A 24,051-nucleotide genomic window follows, 5' to 3' on the forward strand; every position below is an offset into this window, starting at 1 on the left:
TGTTACATACAACGGTCTACAATTTTGGGCTGGCTTTGCTGGCCAAACGAAATATTGCCATTGCGAGCCTCCCACCCCATCTCAGCAAGTCCCACTCCGCAAAGGAACGCTATGGCTTGGCTGCTGCCATTTGAAGGTGCCCCTAGCACCTTTGCATAGCAGTGTCCAAACCCCTCCCTTTGGCCTTTCCCAAATGGAGGGCCAGTGAAGAGAGCAGCCAGTTGGGTGCCATTCCCCTGCCAGCCTCTCCCAAAGGGCTGCTGGTGCTTCTGAGCAGCTTCCAGCAGCAGTACCAGTACCAGTACAGCAATGTTGCTGTTGTCCGTCAGTTTGGCTAAGGCTCTCCAAGCGCCTTGTTCCTGCATTTGCCAAACAGCCTTCCCCTGAACTTTGAGGGCACGGATGCCGGGCGGGGACTGCCAAGCAACTGCTGGGATGATCTCTGCCCACCACGGCCATTTCAAAGTCAGAAGAACAGCGGGCTGCTTGTCATGCTTGCCAGAGGGTGGCACTATACTTGCCACGGCAAGCGGAATTGTTGAAGCCTTGTTCAATACATATGTGCAATATCTACAATGCATTAGACAAAAAGAGAATTTGCAAGATTTATATCCATAAAGTAACTACTCACCTCCGAATAACTCTTGGCAGGTACATTTCGAGAGGGCTGCTGTCTTGATGATTTAAAAGCTAGAATAAATCAGAGTAAGAAGTATTATTGTAGGGTGCCAAAATGCATTAAGCTCTTCTGAAGAATTTACAACATCCTAAACAAAACACAGATGGGAGTGGTTCACAACGTCAAACAAGTTTGTGAAGTAAGCAATTGACAACAAAAAACATACAAGCTTTGAAAACACACTTACTGCTACAAAGACTGGGTTTCTGATGGGCATTTCCAGACAGACAACTTATTGATGTCTGATAATCACAGATCAGATGACGTAGAAGCCCATGAAATGTGTGTGTGTGTGAAAAATAGGCAAGCACTAATGACTAATGAAGTTTCAACCAGTGTGCTAAATAAAATGGTGGAGGAATGTGTGAAGTACATATTTTTACAGGAATGTCAAGAAATGTGATAATCCAAATCAGAGTAAAAAACTAGAGGTACTTCACTGAGGCAGTGAGCAAAAGCAGTATATTTTAGCAGCATTATTTTGAAAAGGTTCAAAAGGCACTCAATTCTTTTATGTACAATTACTTAACCATGGTTAAAGCTTATGCTGACACCAGCCATAAAGGCTAACCAATGTTTGCTGTTAACCAGGATTTGAAACTGGTTTCAAAACTCTGATCAAAACTGAATTCTAGTTAACCATGTTGAGCTGGAGCAGAGAAGGGGCTGGTGAGAATCAGCGCATTATCCTAGGGCCCAATTCCAATCCCTTAACCATGGTTAAGGGTTTAGGAATGTTATATATGCACCAACCGCAGGTCATAGAACTACAGAGAAGTGCATAACTCTGGAGAAGTTTAGCAGTACCAGCTTTGCCTTCTCTTTTCCTAACCATCCAGTTTTTCATTCTGTGGCTTGGAATGGATGAGGGCACTCATCCATTCCTATGCAATATACCACACAATACACTGGAACAACTTGCAGAAACATTCGTGCATTTGTTAAGCTGTCATGGAATTAGCAGCCATCAGATACTTTAATCAGCTTCCTAGAATTAAACCAATTTTTAAAAATGAAGCTACTGGTTTTCAGCTACTTTCACTTATCTGTGATGACCTTCCAAAGTGCAGCCAAATTGCTGCCTTGCTCTTCAGAGGTATCATAATACCTCTGGGACAAAGTGACCTTTTTAATAGATGGCATGCCATATTGTTGTTGTTGTTCAGTCGTTAAGTCGTGTCCGACTCTTCGTGACCCCATGGACCATAGCACGCCAGGCCTTCCTGTCCTCTGCTCTCTCCCAGAGTGTGCGCAAGTTCATCATGCCATATTAGGCAGTTGGAATTAATTTGTGAGCATTAAGAACTCTTTTGAGGCAGTGGTCACATTTCAGAATTATTCAGCCCCAGAACAGAAGCTATGATTTCTTCTGAAAATCAGACCAAGCACATGATTCAGTTCCCATCTCAAAGACAATACTGATAGGCAGGCTTATTTTGAAATCAAGGAGTAATTGTTCTTGAGACTGAAATTCTGGCTGCATTTAAAAACACAGAGTGCACTTGAACATCACCAGGAATTTTTGCTTGCATACTTTGTTTCAACAATCCCAGTCATCTGATGCTGCCCCTATTCCCATTATCCATGCTCCCTCCATTTCCTCCATCTTTTTTCTCTGAGTAGTTAACATGTACATCTCTTTCATGTGCCCCATATTGACTGCTTATTCTAGCCTTCCCCAACCTGATGCTCCCCAGATGTTTTGGACTAGAGTTCCTAGCATTCCTTGCCATTGGCCATGCTAACTGGGGCTGATGGGAGTTGAAGTCCAAAACATCTGGAGGGCCCCAGGTTCGGGAAGGCCAGCTTATTCTATCTAATACAACAACTTCACTAAATCTTCCACTAGATTCTGAAGGATCTGAATATGGGAGAATGCAGCCACTTTGAAAGGCGAAGGAGGGGAAGCTAGAATTGTGACACTGATACAAGGATAACCTAAGAAAAACTAGGAAAAAATGTATGCATGTAACAAAAAAGGGCTGCAGCTGTATGCACACTTACCTGAGCATAAGTCTCACTGAAATCAGTGGGATTCATGAATAAGCACAGATAGGACTGGGCTGCACAGCTGAAATCCTACCATACACATATGGAAGTAAGTTGCACGGAAATAAATAGCACTTATTTTTGTGTACATGGCAGGCTCTAAATTCACTTCTCTTTCCCCTTCCTCTGCTAGCCCATTCCTTAACTGATGGACACTGTAACTCCTTTGAAGGCAGTTACTCATAGTGAATTCTTGGACAGAGTGAGACAAAGCAAATACAATATTTTGAATTAAAATTCCTTGATAGTTTCTGCTCTTCTTATAATCCAATAAAGCACAATAGGAACAAGTCACTCTTCAATTAAGCTTCAGCCATGTTACTGATACTTGTAAGCTCAGAAAAATTTCCACCACTGTCCTGTTATGGCCTAGTATTGGCGTGATTGGTACGAAAAGGTAATTTGGTTGTTTTTTTAAACCATGAACAAGCCAGTATGGTTACCATGAACAAGCCAGTATGCTAGTGACTTGATTGCTCCCACTTGGTTTCTCCTGTCAGCGGGAGTGGCTAAACAAGCCAGGGATACATTATGTCTGAAACTAGAACTCTGAGTGGTCTCTCCCTTGACAAACCAAAGCTGGAACCCAGGAACAAACCCTGTTTTCCAACTCTGGCTTGTTGGGGGAGAGACCAGCCAGAGTTCCGGGTTCAGATGCAACGTTAACGAAGCTAAGGATGGAGCATGCCTGGCTTGTCTAGCCATTCTCACTGGCAGGAGGAGACAAACAGGAACGATTGAGCTACGTGAAATAGCACACTGGCTTGTTCCTGGTAAGCCAGGGTTTAAAAAACAACAACCACTGAGTGCCATTCAGTGCCATAGCTCTAACCTTTCCTCTCATGCCAAAAGGGATAAAGAAGGCACAATCAATATTCTAGTATTTCACTCTTCCCTTTCAACAACCTTGATACAAAAGCAGCATGTTCTTCAGTCAGTTCTCTTGATATCAAACAAAGCCTCGTCATTAAACAGTTAGGAGAATTAAACATAAACTACACTGTTCAATTTCAAAGGCAATGAAGACACTGCGCTGGCTTACATACAAGGATCTTCTCAGCTAATAAACAGACTTATCACTCCAGGAAATTATTACAATGCACCACACTGTGCCATCTCAACTCCCTATTGTGCTCCTCCTTTCTTCTGGCGGCTTACAAATCTCATTAATCATTACTACCTGTAGAGGAACAACTGGAAGTGCTAATGGAGGTGGTGGTGGGATCCAGCAGTAACTGCTGCTGCATATAAATGCCTTTCATTTTACAGAGAATCTGCATACAAACCCATATATCAACATATACGTATGCAGGCAAACAGTAGGAATGCACATTCCTGGGTAACAGCAGGTGGATATTTAACTATCCTCCCCATCCTAGACAATGAAAGTTACCTCTCAGGGGCTTTGGGTGGCAGTCCTGTCTTTGCTTTCAGATATCCTCTTAATTTAAAACAGTTACTCATTACCATCAACAGGACATCCAATAGAAACACAAGCACAGGGACCAGACCCTGCAACAAACCCAGATGCGAACTCTGTCCCTGTATCTACTCAGGCAACAAAATTACAAGACCTAATTGCATTAGCAGCGACATCAGGAGTTCTTTCACATGCTCTTCTTCCAATATGTTCTGCATCCTAGTACGACAAACAGGCCTTCTATGCAAAAGAATAAATTGACAAAAATCTCACATCAGAAAAATCTCACATCAGCTCTATCACTTGTGGCCTAAATTGAGATAATGGGTTTCTATCCCATTGCAGGTGTTAATTACCTTAGCAATGTCACAATGTTTGTATTATCATCAACACTGGCTTGGGAGTGTTCACTGTGCTTATTTTTCATAAATTTAACATAGCTTAATTACGTTAAAGCTTACCATAAATTTAAGCTTTAACGTAATTGTCTCAGAATGTATTTCGTGCGTTTCATTTCCATCTGACTTCACTATTTACATTTTTTCCTCTACACTCACACGTATATACATCTGCAAATTGAGAATAACACTTCATACATCTGATGAAATGCATTCTAGTCAAAAACATCAATGCTATATTTGTTAGTCTTTAAGTTGCAACAAGACGGTTTGTTGTTGTCCCTGCAACTATTATGGGTATTCCACTGGAAACAGCCACGTATGACACTAATGGTACATCAAAAATATACCCAGAAGATTTTCTTGAGTTACCTTGAAAAGGTACATTAATTTTAGAAATGCATGCCAGTGCTATATAGCAATTCATTTGCATTTTGAACATACCATCTATGATAGACATGTTCTTTGTAGGTGTGGATACAGGCTTGTATGATCGGCTATTCACTTGGTCTTGGCCAGTGTTTCCTGTAGGAATAGTAAAATAGATATTCAGATTATTACATTTCCTCACTTCTCCGTCAATCCACTGTGATATCATGGATAGTGTGCTATATGTGGACAAGGGAAACCTGGGTTCAAATCTCCACTCAGTTATAACTTCAGGTCAGTACTGGTGCAATGCAATTCAAAACCATAGTTTGTTTTAAAAGTCTAAACCCAAGCCTACCTGTAAACCAGCAAATATCTGAAACAACAGCGCAGTTGGGCTAACTGCTTTTTTGCTATGGCTGAATTCATAACCACTGACAAAACCATTGATAGTTAGAGCCACTGATCTGCCTCAAGAGGCTGCAGCACCATTGGGGACAAGACTAAAGTTATGAAGCCAAATCCTGAACAGATGGGAAACAAAAACAGACAGGCAGCTCAAAACAATGGTTTGCCTGTTGTGCATCTGGACACTCAAACTATGTTGTGGGTTCTTAGCTGCACAAGAATGATTTTGCACTATTTATGTGTGAATTCACCCTCTGTCTCAGCCTAACCTAACCTACATCACAGGGCTGCTGTGACAAAAGGGGAGGCGACACTAGGTACACCACTCTAAGCTCCTTGGAGGAAAGTTAGGACAAAAATATATTTATTCATTTACTGGTTTACACCTTACCTTCTGTACAAATGCCTTCAAGGTGGCTCAGTCAACAAAATACTGAAGCTCTTAATCAGTTCCTTTTCAAAGACTCCACTGTCAATACTAAACCTGGGGCGGGGGTACGCAACGTGATGACCGCGGGCACCAGTGTGCCCCCAAACATCTTTCTTGATGCCTACCAAGGTGTCCCACCCTTCCCACTTTTTAAAATTTTATAAATTAACACATTTTCTTAATGTCAGCTGGGTTCACTTCAAAGCAAAGTGAGGGCCTCCAGCTTCTGCCAGCTTCATTTCCCATTAATGCCTCTGGGTTATACGATGGAGCTCAGAGGCATTCCTAGGTAATGAAGACGGCAAGCAGTTGCAGACTGATGCTTTCCTCTGCAGCGTGCCTAGCCACCAAAAAAAAAAAGGAGGGGGAGAGGGACTCCTGTCACTTCTGTCTGGTAAGCTAAAGAGAGAAGTGGGGGTGGGGGCTAAGAAGGGCAGTGGTAAGCCAGCTGGGGGACACGTGTGTGTGTGTGCATGCATGTGTGTGGGGGAGAGAGAGCACCCACATCTATGGGTGGTGACCCAGAACGACAGAGAAAGAGATAGGGAGGGACAACTGGCAGAGAGGGTGAGGCTGGGCGAGAACAAGAGTTTGCCTTCTGTGAAATAGGTTTCTGCTGGTGCTCAGAACTGTGGGTTCAAAGGAGTTTAGTCTTTTGGGACTCAGACCCCACCTCTGTCTTGTGCTCAGTTTGGGGGCAGGTTACTTGTCCTTTGTGATAGCCATGCCTCCCATGGCAGCCATTTTGTGATGGTGCCCAGGGCAGCTTCTCAAATTGCCAGATGTGCTCACAGGCCCCAAAATGTTGCCTACCTCTGACTTGGGTCTCTTAACCATAACTCTAGGTTCCAGTGGCTAGGAGCCCAAAAGCCACAGGATCCCAAGAGCCACATGAAGTGCCTTCAAAGCCTAGGGCACGCCCAGTAGGATTTTTTACTTCCTTCGAAAAGTCATTTGCCATGTCACACGCTGCTTCTCAAAAGCAGACCACCATTTGGCATGGGGTGGTGCTATATGAGAAACACAAACATAAAGCCCCCATTTGGTACATGTAACTAGTTGTGTAGTTCTTTGGATCTTGGCCAATGCTTTCTTTTCTCTCAAGGTATATTTTTCCTACATGTTCCCCTTCTTTATAGTTGGGCTGTCACCAAGTCTCTGATCAATTCTTGTATGACTCCTTTCCAGAAGAACTAAAGAGCACACATTGGGAAGACGTGGAAGAGAAGGACAAGCCTACGGTTCAGACCTGAGGAACCTGCAATGGTTACAAACCTCTGAACAAATGTTAAACGAAGGGAATGTGATGTCAGGGTGGACACTGAGCCCATAGAATCCCAGAGTAGTTCTAATTCTGAGGAAGAGCAGTCGCTCCTGGGAGAGGAGCGCGCTCCTCTTTCCCAGGGCCCACAGCTGACGGAAATTCCTCCCACCAGCATTCCTAGCTTAGATAGCAGTCCAGGGAGTGACAGAGCACGGGAAGCAGACTTGATGGACGACAATGCAGAGAGCGGCACCAAATGGAGGGCACAGAAAGGAGGCGTAGTGCCCGGTTGGCGCGCAAACAACAGCTGCGCCCAGAGGATCCAAGGGAAAAGGGGAGGGACTCTCCCTACTCCGTAAGTTCAGGGGTCTGCCAGTAATTCTCTTTCAAACAGGGACCAACTGTTCCAACTTAGGGCATAGGTATTCTGCTGCTTATATCTAGTTGCTAATGGTAGAGTTGTTAAGTTGTAAAAGAGGAATAAAGCTTTGAAAAGAATCCCTTTGTCTGTGTCTGGACTTGACTACTGGATTAGACTGAGAGGCCTCCAAGGAGCCCTTGACACGTGCATACAAATGTGAGATAAACGGAAAAGCCGCAAGTCTCTCAATCTGTGTGTGTGCGCGCGTGTGTGTGTGTGCGCGCACGCGCGCGCACATGAATGCAAAATTCCTCTGGGGTGGGAAAATGTGATGGGAAATACAAGCTAGAGATTCCATATATAGATGGCTATGTGGACACTGCTTCCGCACTGTGTGGGAAAACAGTACAGATACTGGCACCCCCCCCCCAAAAAAAAAAAAAAAACCCTGAAGAAGCAAGCTCTCAGCAGCAGAAATTGCCTCCTTGGATCATGGACGCTACAGTTGTTTTGAAAGAGCCTAGAGTAGTGGCCAGTGTGAGGTTTCTTGCAATCAAGAGAGCCAAAGGTATGTGTCATTGCGGCCAAGGAGTTAACTTTTCTCACACCAGGGATGGGGTGTGTGTGAGAGACAAAAACCAGGGCAGAGGAGCAACCATTCCCTTAATATAGCTAACCATGTTTTCAAGATACAAAGCTGGCACACCATCACTGGAAACTGACCAGAAGCAGCTATGCAGTTCATCATAGAAAGGAAGTGATACCACCAATTCACTAAGAATGTAAATGCGCTTCCCTCTTTGTTCTCCATGGTCAAAAGAACTTTCCTCTTACAAGGAAAGGATTTCTCCAGTCCTGAGGTCACAGGGCACCTGAACATCAATAAACTGCCCCCTTTCTCCAAAAACAAACTCTGAACACTGGAAGTTCACCGAGGAAGCAATATAGAAATATATTAAATCCTAATAAGCTTTTTAGCAGTTGTAGCAGAGTATAAGGCTACTGGCCTCCTTTCCCCCGTCGAGATCCTCCTCTGGCTGTGGTGTTCTGCCCTCTTCCACCTCTTGCTCGACCTCTCGCTCTGCCTCTTCCCCGGCTGGGTGCTGAAGAATCATCCGAATCGTTATTAGCTCTTTGATCAGAGGTTACCAGTTCCATAAGGTCGTCATCACTAGAGATAGAAGCATGATCAGCTCTCTGAGATCGGTGGGCTTTGGCCCGGTTTATAGCCTGAGAGAAATGAAAAGGCCCATATTAAAAACACAGGAATAGTCTTTAGCCATGGAGCAGAAATCAAAGCTTCATCTGCATTTGGCAAGATACTGGTTAGAAGACAAAAAGTTAAACTTGAGCGAACACATAGAAACAAGATGTCATAAATATGAAAAGGGAAGAACATATTGAAATAAAGCCCAAAGCAATGCAATATATATTCTGGAAACAACAAAAGCTATTATATGCATGCTGAATGTTTCTTTCTAAAGAAATTTAAGCCAATAAGGTAAAATACATTGGCTTGTCGGATGAATCTCATTTTCTTTCAATTTTTCAGCTTATAGGAATTACCTCACGAACTTCCTCATCCTCTTCCATGGTATTCTTTTTTCTTGATTCTCTAAAATGTTGCACCTGCATCGAAGTGTTAAAAGATAACTATAACTATGTAGTTTAATTTTAAACATCAATTCCCTGGCCCAATTTTTTTTGTTCTATTTTCTCCATGCCTTCCTCCTACCTGCCCTCCCTTCCTCTCAGCTCTTATTTTTTATTAGACTGAAGGATGTATGCAGGAGCAGTCAGCCTTTCATTATTAAAAATAATAAATACTGGGGGATTATGTTACACCACCACCTAAGATGGTGGCATAGGGCATGAGCTCCGTGATTCACACTGGTGAATCCAGTCTGCATTGCCAACAACTATTAAGCCATCTGAGCAGTTCACAATTTACAAGCTAAAATAAAGCATAACATTTTAAATATACAAAATTTAAAAACAATTTAAATAGCTAAAAACAATTTCAATTAAATATTAGACCTGTTCAAACAGCTGGCATAAATGCCCCATCAGATGCCATTAAGTATGCATTTCTAAACATATTTTATCCTAAAATGTATTTTGATATGCTTTTGATCCAAGAACTGCACTGCAAAATTCATAGTAGTGCAAAATCCAAAGGATAATATATTCTGATCTGCAGATTAGTCTGGGAGGTTTGGATCAGATCAATTCATATTGGAATTCACAAACAATGAATTCCTCAAACATCCCTAATTTGAGCTACTGAAAGAAATGAATGAAATAAATAGTAAAGGTCACATTTCATTACATTTCGCTGGCAGAATTAAGGGCCATCTATAGCCCTTCAAGTTAATCAAATTTCATATAATGCCTGCTTCCTCATTTTTCCAGCACACACTACTTTTTACAGCTTGTTTTTGCATCCATACATGAAAAACCATATGCCTTATTATTTAAAAAAAAAAAAAAAGACACTGAACAATCTGTTTTGGAAGAAGTGCTAGTTAAGCACATAGCTGACAGGTCAGGCATGAAGGCTGAATTACATTTTGATTTGTTCAGTGCTGGCAATTTCTTAAAGGTAGCCAGAATCATGAACGCATATATTTACTCAGCTTAATAACCAGCTGCAATGACTTAGGCTGCAATCCACAGTCAACTAATTTTCAAGCAGTCCTTTTCAAGAGAATGGAATTGGTTGGGAGTAAACGGGGCCACAGATTACAACCAAAACAAAAACACCCTGACTACAATATTACATCCGGACATTACACGAAAGGGGAATAAAAAGCAAGTTTGCAAAAGTATTTTTCCTTTCTAATTGATCTGACATATATAAAGGCATGTATATCATGATTATTTAGGATACTATCGGATATTTTGGACCATTAACAAAATGTCCATTCAGATGACCATATCCTAGCTTAACAAGCCAGGATATGCATATATAAGGTTATGCTCAAAATCCTCCAAGTTAGGCTTCAGCAGTACGTGAACCAAGAACTACCAGAAGTACAAGCTGGGTTTCGAAGAGGCAGAGGAACTAGAGTTCAAATTGCCAACATTTGCTGCACCATGGAGAAAGCAAGAGAATTCCAGAAAAACATCTATTTCTGCTTCATTGACTACGCTAAAGCCTTTGATTGTGTGGATCACAACAAACTGTGGCAAATTCTGAAAGAGATGGGAGTACCAGAACACCTTACCTGTCTCCTGAGAAACCTGTACGAGGGTCAAGAAGCAACAGTAAGAACCGGACATGGAAGAACCGACTGGTTCAAAATTGGGAAAGGAGTACGACAAGGCTGCATATTGTCGCCCTGCTTATTTAACTTATATGCAGAGTACATCATGAGAAACGCCAGGTTGGATGAATCACAGGTCGGAATTAAGATTGCCTGGAGAATTATCAACAACCTCAGATATGCAGATGATACCACCCTAATGGCAGAAAGCAAAGAGGATCTAAAGAGCCTTTTGTTGAGGGTGAAAGTGGAGAGTGCAAAAGCTGGTTTGAAACTCAACATTAAAAAAATGAAGATCCTGGCATCTGGCCCCATCACTTCCTGGCATATAGAAGGGGAAGAAATGGAAGCAGTGACAGATTTTATTTTCTTGGGCTCCAAGATCACCGCAGATGGAGACTGTAGCCATGAAATTAAAAGATGCTTGCTCCTTGGGAGGAAAGCTATGGCAAACCTAGACAGCATAGTAAGAAGCAGAGACATCACCTTGCCGACAAAGGTTTGTATAATCAAAGCTATGGTTTTCCCAGTAGTAAGTAACGTATGGCTGTGAGAGCTGGACTATAAGGAAGGCTGCGCGCCGAAGAATCGATGCTTTCGAATTGTGGTGCTGGAGAAGACTCTTACGAGTCCCCTGGACTGCAAGGAGGTCCAATCAGTCCATCCTAAAGGAAATCAACCCTGACTGCTCATTGGAAGGACAGATCCTGAAGCTGAAGCTCAAATATTTTGGCCACTTAATGCGGAGAGAAAATTCACTGGAAAAGACCCTGATGCTGGGAAACATTGAAGGCAAAAGGAGAAGGGGACAGCAGAGGATGAGATGGCTAGATAGCATCACCGATGCCATGAATATGAACTTGAGCACACTCCGGGAGAGAGCGGAGGACAGGAAGGCCTGGCGTGCTATGGTCCATGGGGTCATGAAGAGTCGGACATGACTTAACGACTGAACAACAACAACATATGCATATATATTGTGCATCCGCATGCAGTCTCTTTGCATGGGTGGGGAAACAAGCCAGGAAGCCACAGTCAACAATAGCTTCCCATAATAGCCAAACCAGGATCTATGGCTAATGGTTTCCAAACAAGCTACAATTCGGAAGATTATGGCTTCTGAATCCTGGCTTGGTTGGAAGCCTTTAACCATAGTTTCCTGGCTCAGCCATACAAGGAATCTATGGTTAACTGCGGCCTCCTGGCTTCTTTCCAAGCCTGAACAAAGGGGCTTCATGTGGCTGCATGAAGTTCATGGATATCCTGTCTTATTAAGCCAAGATTTGATCATGTGAACCAGGCCAAAGACATCTGAAGGAAAAGTAAATGTAGATGTTCTACAAATCTTCCATATTGTCAGGTAACGTTTGTGAGGTTCAATTTCTTTCCCTCTCTCCCAACTGTTTACACACTGTCATTTCAAGAAGGACAAGTCACTCAGTACAAACCTCTTCATCAATTTTTGCCTCCTCTGCGTCTATATGTCGCTCCTTCAGAAACCGCTGTGTCTTCTCTAGCTGAAATTTCACCAACTCTTCAATAGCATCTTTCTCCTCCTTGTCTACAAACTCTTGCACTGCTTCTCCCATTCCCCTTTCAGTCAGGAGGGAAAGCTGCACTCTCTTGGGAGAGAAAATGAGTATTATATTAAATACCCTCATATTTATTTAAAACAGGTGGTCTTGGGTATTGGCACTGCTTAACCAAGGGAAAACACTTATAAGAAGAACACAAACACAGAGATACTTAAAACTAAGATGTCGTTTTTTATTTGAAGGGGGGGGCTTTGTGGTTCTTGCCTACAAAAGCTCATGCTATAAAAAGGTCTTGGTGGTTTAGCTGTAATGCCAAAACATGGTTTATGCTAACTCTAAGTTTAGACTCCAAATAATTATTGTGTTCCAGATTGTTTCAGACACCCCAAAATTCTGCTGTTTATGACATTGAAAGGAAGGCTTCATTCCTGCCTGGGAAAGCACAGGAGAAGTCTGTCATACTGAAAGCCAGGTCTGATACTGAAAGCAGAATGGTGTATGTGATACAATGCAATCACCCCACCCCACACCTCACTCTGCTTATGTAGCATGACCATTGTTCTCCAGACTTAATCCCTTAACCTCTTACCCTCCTTGGACCCTATTTTCAATTTACAATGCCAACCCAGGGGAATCAACAGGTAAATACTCATCAGCTGTTAATTTTTACCTGCTTGTTTAAGCTGGGAGGAAGGAGAGATTGTCAGTTTACTCCTGAACCAGCACACAGCTTAATTTCTATGAGCCAGCAGAGACAGGATTCTTGCCACTGAGCTTTAATAAGTAAACTCAAACTTTGGGCATATAAGCAGCATCTGGACAGCTCAATAGCTAATCCAAAGAAACTTCAACCTCTCTCACAAGAAGAGTCCTGTGAAACCTCCTCCCCCCTCCCCCCTCTTTCTCTATGTTGCTGCAGAGGCACTACACTGCGCACATACAGATAGCTAAAACACAACCCCTCCCCTATTAACCTTTCCCCTGCAAGTCCGTTAGTTTGCCAGACCACTTCCTTCATTATCCCTACCTTTCTGGAGAACAGTCAGCTTTCCCTTGCTCCTTTTTCTATCCCTTCCCCAGGCTTGTGTAGCTCCAGGGAGCAAAAGCAGCTTGTCAGCTGCCTCTCTTTGCTCACAAGCTCAGCCACCGGCCTCCTTCCTCTCCCGTCACTCCCCACATCCATCTCCCTCCTCCTTTTCCCCCGCTACTAAGGCTTCTTCTTCTCTCCCTTGACTGCTAATTGCTAGTCAATTACATTAAACCATTGCTTTTAATGTGTCTGCCTTAATAATCAGACGCTGCCTTAATAAATAGAACTTAGTTTGTATAAATAGAATTCAACCCTATAAAAAGCCCATTGCCTTAATCTGATCTTCTGAATGCATGTTTTAATTCCTCTCAATAAATTACACCTGGGTTAAGCAACTGTATCTTTAATCCACCTAACCCCTTAAGGTGCTAAGCTTTGCGATGCTCAATGCTCAATGTTGAAAGATCCCTTCAAGTGTCAAGATTGCATGTCTGAAAGTGCACATTCAGGCATACAAAAGGAAACTTACTAACAAGATGTACAGGCCAACTATGGTTTGTGCAGTTTTACTCTTCTCCCACTTTCCCAAGAATTTCCAGGTGTTATCAAAAACAGCACCCTGAGATCACCACTGGATAGTTCAGCTGCAGTGCCAAATGACAGCTTGCCCAGATCATAGAATCATAGGGTTGGAAAGGGCCTATAAGACAGTCAAGTCCAACCCCTGCTCAATCCAGGAATCTAAGTCAAAGCATCCCTGACAGATGGCTGTCCAGCCTCATCTTGAATGCCTCCAGTGTGAGACAGCCCACTACCTCCCTAGGGAATTGGTTCCATTGTCGTGTTGCTCTAACAGTCAGGAAGGTTTTCCTGATGTTCAGCTGGAATTTGGCTTCCTGGAACTTAAGCTCATTATTCCATGTCCTGCACTCTACGATGATTGAGAAGAGATCCTGGCCTTCCTCTCTGTGACAGCCTTTCAAGTACTTGAAGAGTGCTATCAGATCTCCCCTGAGTCTTCTTTTCTCAAGGCTAAACATGCCCAGTTCTTTCGGTCTCTCTTCATAGGGCTTTGTTTCCAATCTCCTGATCATCTTTGTTGCCCTCCTCTGAACCCTCTCCAGCTTGTCAGCATCCTTCTTAAAGTGTGGTGCCCAGAACTGGACACAGTACTCCAGATGAGGCCTAACCAGTGCTGAGTAGAGGGGTACTAGTACTTCACGGGATTTGGAAGCTATACTTCTATTAATGCAGCCCAAAATAGCATTTGCCTTTTTTTGCAGCCACATCACATCATTGGCTCATATTCAGCTTGTGATCTACAACAACTCCAAGATCCTTCTTGCTTGTAGTATTGTTGAGCCAAGTATCCCCCATCTTGTAACTGCATTTGGTTTCTTTTTCCTAGGTGCAGAACTCGGCATTTATCCCACTTTAATGTCATTCTGTTTTTTTCTGCCCAGCACTCCAGCCTATCAAGATCACTTTGTATTTTGTTTCTGTCTTCCAGGGTATTAGCTATCCCACCCAATTTTGTGTCAGATGTTGGTTTCCAAATCAGCTTCAAGCCATGAGTGGCCACCAGTATCAAATCCTGATACTGGTGGCCACTCACAGAGCACAGCGTGTCAAATGGTATTAGTTCAGACATCACAATAAATCACTGCTTGGTGTTATATAAAACCATCTCCTTGTTGTCTTGGGTGCCAGGAGCCTCTGTTGATTTTTGCTGAAACAGATTAACACTACTCCTCTTCTGGTTCCTGCCCTCCCGCACCAAAAAAATAAACCGACACAATTTCAGTCCTCCAGGAATGAAGAACCAATGGATATATGACTTTGAGGGACAGAATGTAACTGGAGTTGAGTTAGCAATCTGACCTGAAATCCAACCTGAGATATCAAGAACGAAGTGACACCTTAAATCCTGAAAAAGTTTACCTTCTCTGCTTTCTGGAAGTATTGCTTCACAAGATCCTCTACCCTCAAAGTTGTTCCCTCAGATGAAGGCTTGGAGACCAGCTTTCCAAAGTTAATCTCATCTTCTAAAAAAATGGAAAAGCAAAGAAATTTTTGCCCAGTTTAAGAAAACATTTTTACCCCAAATGAATATGACAATAAGGCAAAAGGCATATCTGAGTTCTTTCAATGCAGGCTGTGTGTGTGTGTGTGTGTGTGTGTGTGTGTGTGTATGTATGTATCTATCTATCTATCTATCTATCTATCTATCTATCTATCTCAAAACCTAGCACAAGAAATAACCTGTTATGCTTTAAAAATATTACATAATACTTATTTTACACACACACACACACACACACACACCTCTGGCTTAGTACCTATAGATCAGGTATAAAAGGCATAAAGCTTCCACAACCTTAAACAAGGAGAAACACTTATTACAAGTATTTCTGACTTAAATTCCACTCAAATTAGAACAAATGAAGAAAATATTAGTTTATTAAATTTTACTGGTGAAAGTAAGGTAAGTTCCTAAGCAAATATATATTTTCATGCAAAATGAGAAGCCTTACATTTCAGAAACACTGAGAGGAAGGTTAGAGTATTTGTTTTGTCACTGGAAACTATTACTGTAAAAGAAACATATGCTTCCTATTGCAGATCTTCTACATTCATCCACCCCGTAGATATTCATATTCACAACCTTACATAATAGGCAGGTCTTTGTTTGATTGCCTAAACCTTTTGCACTATTAAATAGTCCTCAGCTACATAGAGAACACAGTTAACTGCTACCTCAAAGCTTAAGAGTTTAACTTTCAGTTTGTATTTTTTAAAAGCAGAGGAAGATGCTCAAAAAAGCAAAGAATTACACATTAATGAGTTCTGAACGTTTAAAAAGGTCTATTAAAAATAGAAACAAAAATAATTCGAGAAAAGCCATCCATAGCAACTTTAATAATGCTCCTGATAATTGAACTTGAATATAAACACACACACACACACACACACACACACACCATTCTTTTGGGAACAAGCCTACTGATCAATTAAATTTCAGATTGTCAGGAGTATTTTAATAATTATAGTGCGTTCTTCAGCATACTACATCTTCATTAGTGTTCATTAAACATTTTATACAGAACATTTGCCAACAATTATTAATCTACTCTTAAAAAATCTAGACATCGTTCTTAGTTTCATTTAAAAATCGACTATTATGACAAATGAGCACTTAATGGAAAAGATTTTCACTAATACATGCAGGTATTAACTGCATGTCAACTGCATATGGTTTAAACCAATTACTATTTTAAAATGTTTTAAAAGGCAGATAATTCTATCTTTTCATATTAGTGCTTTAGTCAAACTACCCTTAAAGAAAGGCATGTAACAAGTTGTTCTCTGAAAATGAGTATGGCCTCACAAACCTGATAAACAAAATGATTTAGTATCAGCCTATGAGGCAATTTGATACAGCAGCATTTCTGCCCAACCTGACTAAAAAACATCTTTGTGTTTTCAAAGTCGAGTTTAGCACTTTCTCCTCAACCCTCCCTATGGCTAACTACTTACATACGTGTGTGTGCGTGTGTGTGTGTGTGTGTGTGTGTGTGTGTATATATATATATATATATATATATGAGAGAGAGAGAGAATGAACATGAACAGGAAGTGCAGCTTTCTGTTACCTTCCTCTACGTGCACCATGATAGCAGAGAATGCTACCAAATACTAATGACCCACAACCATTCCTAATTCCAACATCTATTTAACGTTGATCCCCCACTAGAATGACACCCTACCAACTTCCCAGGGCTGATCCCAAGTCCAGGAAGCACTGCTGACACCCCCTACACAGTCTTCCAATGAGAATCCCATTACAGCCAATGGCTTAAAGTTCGTGCAGTGTGACCTATTACTCCTTCACCACTATGCACACTAGCTGTCACATTCTCTCTACCCCTGATTCTAACCGCACAGAACATGTGTTGTTTCAACTGAAACAGGTAAAGAATGAGGATGTGCAAGACAGTAATGAAGATATGTTCCTGTACTCTGGCAAGATGAACTGGTATGGTGTTCCCTACAGCCTTGCCTCGAGAGACATGGACAGGCTGCAAGTCCTTGTTTCATCAACTGTTTCAACAGTATTGTCAGCTTTTTCAGAGCTCTTGCAGTCCTGGAGTACCTTCATGCCCACTCTTTGATATCTGTGTTGTCCAACATAATCCCAAATGACTTGCCACAAAAGACAAGGAAATCTAGTTACTTAAAGCTAAAAAGTTAAATAGAATGTAGAGGTCCATTCCTAAAGGTTTTCAGAGTTTCCACTCATAAGTGCCAAAACACAGTAAAAAAAAACACACATTTTTTATCACCTACTTCTATTCCAGGGGTGCAGAACCTCAGAACCTCAATCTGGCCCTCTGAAGTTCCCCAGAAGCCCAATTCCCCTTCCCCCAGTCCTATCGTTTGATGGTTTCTCAGATTTTGTGAAGTTTTTTCCCTATTCTAAAAGGTTGACATGTCTCTCCTAAGGCTTAGTTACTGACGGTGCTAAAATATGCTGGTATTTTTGGCCCCATCCCTCTTGCATCTGGTGCTGCTCACCACCGGAATGTGGCTTCTGAGAGCTTCTCCAAAATGGAATTTAGCTCTTGGGCAAAAAGAGGTTCAACACTCCTGTTCTATTCCCTGTTCTTGAGGTCCCATTTTCTGAGATCCCACCACCTACATGCACAGCGATTATTATGCAACTTATGAAGATGGCAGAACTTAAAAGGCATCCCCTAAAACCACTGCTTTGGAGCATGCGTCTCTAAAGACAAGTAAGCATTATGCTCCAAAGACATTCTGTACATATAATGATGAAAGCCTTTGGATAACGTTATTTTCCCTACCAACAATGCATGTTATTAAAAATTCTCTGAAGAATCAACACAAGTAAACATTGTGTTCACTATTTTTTACCATTTTTCTCTTTTTGCTCCCGATGCCTGAAAAAATGTATGATATCTTTTGGATTAGCTACCCTATCCATGTACTTTTGGCTGAAACGAACAACGCTGAATGGTTCGAAGCCTCCGCTGTAATCTACCTTCAAAGAAAAGAAAAGAAAAGAAAAGAAAAGAAAAGAAAAGAAAAGAAAAAGGTGTAAAATCTGCAATTAGGCATCTAAAAAAATTTAAAATCCATCAGTTTAATTTAATGCACTTCTGAATAACTGAGTAGCCTGGTGTCAAAATTATATCATACAGGATACTGATTCTTCATAACTGATCTCAACACCGGGTTCTTATGTCTGACACATTAGGAAATGTTTTCAACATTGATAACTATACTTCATTCATTCTATTGCTATACCACCCCATAGCCAAAGCTCTCTTTTTTAATTTCTTCTAGTTGTTAAATAGCAAGCAGCGGGAGCAATTCTATGGGCCCTAGGCGGGGTGGGGGAGTGGGGTGGGGATAGGATAATTTGGATTTCTGGATCCAAGGTCGGAGACAGCGCTCCCTGCCCCCTCCTTGCCACAGCCAGTGTGGAGAGAACTGTGCTGGCAACCTTGGAGAAGAGGTAAAGGGAGTGTGCTGGTGGGCAGGGAAGGGACTGGGGAAGCCAGGATATCATAGAATCATAGAATAGTAGGGTTGGAAGGGGCCTACAAAGCCATCGAGTCCAACCGCCTGCTCAATGCAGGAATCCAAGTCACAGCACCCCTGACAGATGGCTGTCCAGCCTCATCTTGAATGCCTCCAGTGTGGGAGAGCCCACCACCTTCCCAGGTAATTGGTTCCATTGTCGTATTCCTCTAACAGTCAGAAAGTTTTTCCTGATGTTCAGCCGGAATCTGGCTTCCTGTCACTTGAGCCCATTATTCCGTGTCCTGCACTCTGGGATGATCAAGAAGAGATCCTGGCCTTCCTCTCTGTGACAACCTTTCAAGTACTTGAAGAGTGCTATCGTATCTCCCCTCAGTCCTCTCTTCTCAAGGCTAAACATGCCTAGTTCTTGCAGTCTCTCTTCATAGGGCTTTGTTTCCAGTCCCCTGATCCTCTTTGTTGCCCTCCTCTGAACCCTCTCCAGTTTGTCTGCATCCTTCTTAAAGTGTGGTGCCCAGAACTGGACACAGTACTCCAGATGAGGCCTAACCAGTGCTGAGTAGAGGGGAACTAGTACTTCCCGGGATTTGGAAGCTATGCTTCTATGAATGCAGCCCAAAAGAGCATTTGCCTTTTTGGCAGCCACATCACATTGTTGGCTCATATTCAGCTTGTGATTGACAACAATTCCAAGTTCCTTCTTGCTTGTAGTGTTGTTGAACCACATATACCCCATCTTGTAACTGTGCATTTGGTTTCTTTTTCCTAGGTGCAGAACTTAGCAGTTATCCCTATTAAATGCCATTCTGTTGTTTTCTGCCCAGCACTCCAGTCTACCCAGATCACTTTGAATTTCGTTTCTGTCTTCCAAAGTATTAGCTATCCCGCCCAATTTTGTGTCATCTGCAAATCTGATCAGCATTCCTTCCACCTCCTCCTCCAAGTCATTAATAAAAATGTTGAAGAGCACTGGGCCCAGGACTGAGACCTGTGGTACCCTGCTCGTTACCTCTCCCCAGTTTGAGAAGGTCCCATTGATAAGCACTCTTTGAGTCCGATTCTGTAGCCAACTGTGGATCCACCAGATCGTTGTTTCATCTAGCCCACTTTGAGCTAGTTTGCTCATCAGGATATCATGGGGCACTTTGTCGAAAGCTTTGCTGAAGTCGAGGTATATGATGCACAGCATACCCACAGTTCACAAGGGAGGTTACTTGATCAAAAAATGAGTTCAGATTCGTCTGGCAGGACTTGGTCCTTTTTGACAAATCCATGTTGGCTTCGAGTAATCACTGCATTGTTTTCAAGGTGCTTCCAGATGGATTCCTTTATCAACTGCTCCAGAATTTTCCCAGGGATTGATGTCAGACTGACTGGTCTGTAGTTCCCAGGTTCCTCCTTTTTAACTTTTTTGAAGATAGGGACCACATTAGCCCTCCTCTAGTCATCTGGCACTTCCCCCATCCTCCATGGTTTCTCAAAGAGAATAGACAGCGGTTCTGAGAGTTCTTCTGCCAGTTCCTTTATTACTCTAGGATGCAGTTCATCTGGCCCTGGAGATTTGAACTCATTCAAAGGTGTTCCTTGACCATATGCCTGTCGATCTCAAGCTGCAATCCTGCCCCTTCAGCCTGTACTTCGCCTTTGCCAGGGGGGTCATAGACCCTCTTTTGGGAGAAGACTGAGCCAAAGTAGGAAGATACCGATGATGTATCCCGAGGCCTCCGCAGCCTCCTTCCCTCCGAGGTGCTCAGATAAATGGGCAAAAAAGCCTATCTAGCCAAAATGTAGAGCGGGAGGAGATTGCCTCCGCCGCTCCTCCTGCTCTGCATAGGATGCGCATAAGCTTCTGAGTTCAGAGGCTTACGGGCATCACCATAGGACTGTGCTCAAAGTGGATTTTAAATCCATTATTGATTTCCACAAGGCCCTCAATCCTCACCCCTATAGCATGCACAGGCAAGTTCATCTACTGCCACACCACAAAGCAAGACAAAACCCCTAAAAGGTATGTCAATAATTTTAAAAACATCCCCAACACTATACTGCTTTTAACTAGATGTTTGCTATATGGATAAATAAAATATTTAGCATAAGGCTTCAGAATTAAGGAGCTCCATCTTACTCGTAATCTTATTAGAGGCTTCTCTGGTTGTCGAGGATTTCCAAGGCGCTCTCTTTCTGAATTGTCCAGCATAGTTTCAACCTTTAAAAAAAGAAAAAGACATAAGTGGCTAGATATAAAAACTGCTATTTTATTCAATTATCTACTATGAAGAAAATTTAAAACATTTTTTTAAAACAAGCCCATTTTGCTATTTTTTTTTAAGTTGGTTTCTTTTTGGATCAAAAGCCAACAGCACATGTATATGAAATGCTGTAAGATGAATTTCTGATTATACTAAAAGGCTTACAGCAGAAATACTGAGCACTATTACCATTGTTATTGTTTATTCATTCAGTCGCTTCCGACTCCTTGTGACTTCATGAACCAACCCACGCCAGAGCTTCCTGTCAGCCGTCGCTCCCCCCAGCTCCCCCAAGGTCAAGTCCGTCACCTCCAGAATATCATCCATCCATCTTGCCCTTGGTCGGCCCCTCTTCCTTTGGCCTTCCACTTTCCCTAGCATCAGCATCTTCTCCAGGGTGTCCTGTCTTTTCATTATGTGGCCAAAGTACTTCAGTTTTGCCTTTAATATCATTCCCTCAAGTGAGCAGTCTGGCTTTATTTCCTGGAGTATGGACTGGTTTGATCTTCTTGCAGTCCAAGGCACGCTCAGAATTTTCCTCCAACACCACAGTTCAAAAGCATCTATCTTCCTTCGCTCAGCCTTCCTTATGGTCCAGCTCTCGCAGTCATAGGTTACTATGGGGAATACCATTGCTTTAACTATGTGGACCTTTGTTGTCAGTGTGATGTCTCTGCTCTTCACTATTTTATCAAGATTTGTCATTGCTCTCCTCCCAAGAAGTAAACATCTTCTGATTTCCTGGCTGCAGTCAGCATCTGCAGTAATCTTTGCGCCTAGAAAGACAAAGTCTGTCACTGCCTCCACATTTTCTCCCTCTATTTGCCAGTTATCAATCAAGCTGGTTGCCATAATCTTGTTTTTTTTTTTGAGGTTTAGCTGCAACCCAGCTTTTGCGCTTTCTTCTTTCACCTTCGTCATGAGGTTCCTCAGCTCCTCCTTGCTTTCAGCCATCAAAGTGGTATCATCTGCATATCGGAGATTATTAATGTTTCTTCCAGCGATTTTAACTCCAGCCTTGGCTTCATCAAGCCCAGCCCGTCGCATGATGTGTTCTGCGTACAGGTTGAATGGGTAGGGTGAGAGTATACAACCCTGCCGTACTCCTTTCCCAATCTTAAACCAGTCTGTTGTTCCGTGGGCTGTTCTTACCATTGCTACTTGGTCGTTATACAGATTCCTCAGGAGGCAGACAAGATGACTTGGTATCCCCATCCCACCAAGAACTTGCCACAATTTGTTATGATCCACACAGTCAAGCGCTTTAGAATAGTCAATAAAACAGAAATAGATGTTTTTCTGAAACTTCCTGGCTTTCTCCATTATCCAGTGGATATTGGCAATTTAGTCTCTAGCTCCTCTGCCTTTTCTAAACCCAGCTTGTACATCTGGCAATTCTTGTTCCATGAATTGCTGGAGTCTACTTTGCAAGATCTTGAGCATTACCTTACTGGCATGTGAAATAAGTGACACTGTTCAATAGTCTGAACATTCTTTAGTGTTTCCCTTTTTTGGTATGGGGATATAAGTTGTTTTTTTCCAATCTGGTAGCCATTCTTGTGTTTTCCAAATTTGCTGGCATATGGCATGCATCACCTTGCCAGCATCATCTTGCAAGATTTTAAACAGTTCAGCTGGGATACCGTCGTCTCCTGCTGCCTTGTTATTAGCAATGCTTCTTAAGGGCCATTCAACCTCACTCTTCAGGATGTCTAGCTCTAACTCACTGACCACGCCGTCAAATATATCCCCAATATTATTATCCTTCCTATACAGATCTTCCATATATTCTTGCCACCTTTTCTTGATCTCTTCTGCTTCTGTTAGGTCCTTGCCAACTTTGTTTTTGATCATACCCATTTCTGCCTGGAATTTACCTCCGATGTTTCTGATTTTCTGGAAGAGGTCTCTTGTCCTTCCTATTCTATTATCTTCTTCTGCGCATTGCTTGTTTAAAAGTAATTCCTTATTTCTTCTGGCTAACTTCTGGAATTTTGCATTTAATTGGGCATATCTCCCCTTATCACTGTTGCCTTTTGCTTTCCAAATTGTACAGAGAAATACTCGGTGTTCTAGTATTGCTCCGAAACCCATGGCATGACATTAAGGTGGGCTATGTGCATCCCTTGTATTTGCTGAAACACCATCTCCACTAAGATTTAGCAGCAGGCTCCAATACATTAAGTTTAAATCTAATTCTTGACAGAGGATAGTACACATCTATTCATATTTTACCGCTTTACTTTACAGACCAAGATATAAATGGAATCCATAGGCTGTATAAAAGTTTTCATTATACTTCTTCAATATATCAAGTTTATATTTAGTCTGTTTTCCATAATCTGAGGTAAGGCTTTGACAAATACTGCTAAATATGTCCCTGATCAGTATATAGAATAAAATCCTGCCATATTTTATAAAAGTCAGATATTTTGACTTTGCCTTTAGCTAACTTCAGTCGGTATGTCCATTTTTCTGTCATGGCTATTTGCCATGACTCCATATACCATGATTTCATGGCAACCTTTTTGTGAGATTGCCCATGACACTCTCTTAAAATTTCAAATGTGCCCACTGACCCAAAAAGGTTAGGGACCTCTGCTCCAAGTGTTGTTGTTCAGTCGTTCAGTCGTGTCCGACTCTTCATGACCCCATGGACCACAGCACGCCAGGCCTTCCTGTCCTGCGCTCTCTCCCGGAGCTAGCTCAAGTTCATATTCACTGCATCAGTGATGTTATCTAGCCATCTCATCCTCTGCTGGCAATCTTAATTCTCCCGGCAATCTTAATTCCGACCCGTGATTCATCCAACCCGGCGTTTCTCATGACGTACTCTGCATATAAGTTAAATAAGCAGGGCGACAATATGCAGCCTTGTCGTACTCCATTCCCAATTTTGAACCAATCGGTTGTTCCATGTCTGGTTCTTACTGTTGCTTCTTGACCCTTGTACTGGTTTCTCAGGAGACAGGTAAGGTGGTCTGGTACTCCCATCACTTTCAGAATTTGCCACAGTTTGTTGTGATCC

At 42.3% G+C, this 24,051-nt stretch overlaps 1 protein-coding gene across 5 annotated transcripts in view; it reads right to left on the reverse strand.

Moving 5' to 3' along the window:
• The window catches only part of MRE11 (MRE11 double strand break repair nuclease), a 52,957-nt gene that overhangs the window by 9,558 nt on the left and 19,348 nt on the right, over positions 1 to 24,051 (reverse strand). For all 5 annotated transcript variants that reach the window (XM_084842614.1, XM_084842616.1, XM_084842618.1 and 2 more), the window contains 8 exons: positions 20,900 to 20,980; positions 18,145 to 18,271; positions 15,151 to 15,254; positions 12,093 to 12,266; positions 8,945 to 9,007; positions 8,386 to 8,608; positions 4,991 to 5,071; positions 632 to 690 (listed from right to left, as the gene is read on the reverse strand). In XM_084842614.1, the coding sequence (XP_084698740.1) occupies positions 632 to 690; positions 4,991 to 5,071; positions 8,386 to 8,608; positions 8,945 to 9,007; positions 12,093 to 12,266; positions 15,151 to 15,254; positions 18,145 to 18,271; positions 20,900 to 20,980 (912 nt within the window). The remainder of the gene's footprint in view (positions 1 to 631; positions 691 to 4,990; positions 5,072 to 8,385; positions 8,609 to 8,944; positions 9,008 to 12,092; positions 12,267 to 15,150; positions 15,255 to 18,144; positions 18,272 to 20,899; positions 20,981 to 24,051) is intronic.

This window comes from Heloderma suspectum, chromosome 3 (assembly GCF_057233095.1).
Source record: "Heloderma suspectum isolate Gila_16-S chromosome 3, 16-S_ref, whole genome shotgun sequence".
NCBI lineage: Eukaryota > Metazoa > Chordata > Lepidosauria > Squamata > Helodermatidae > Heloderma > Heloderma suspectum.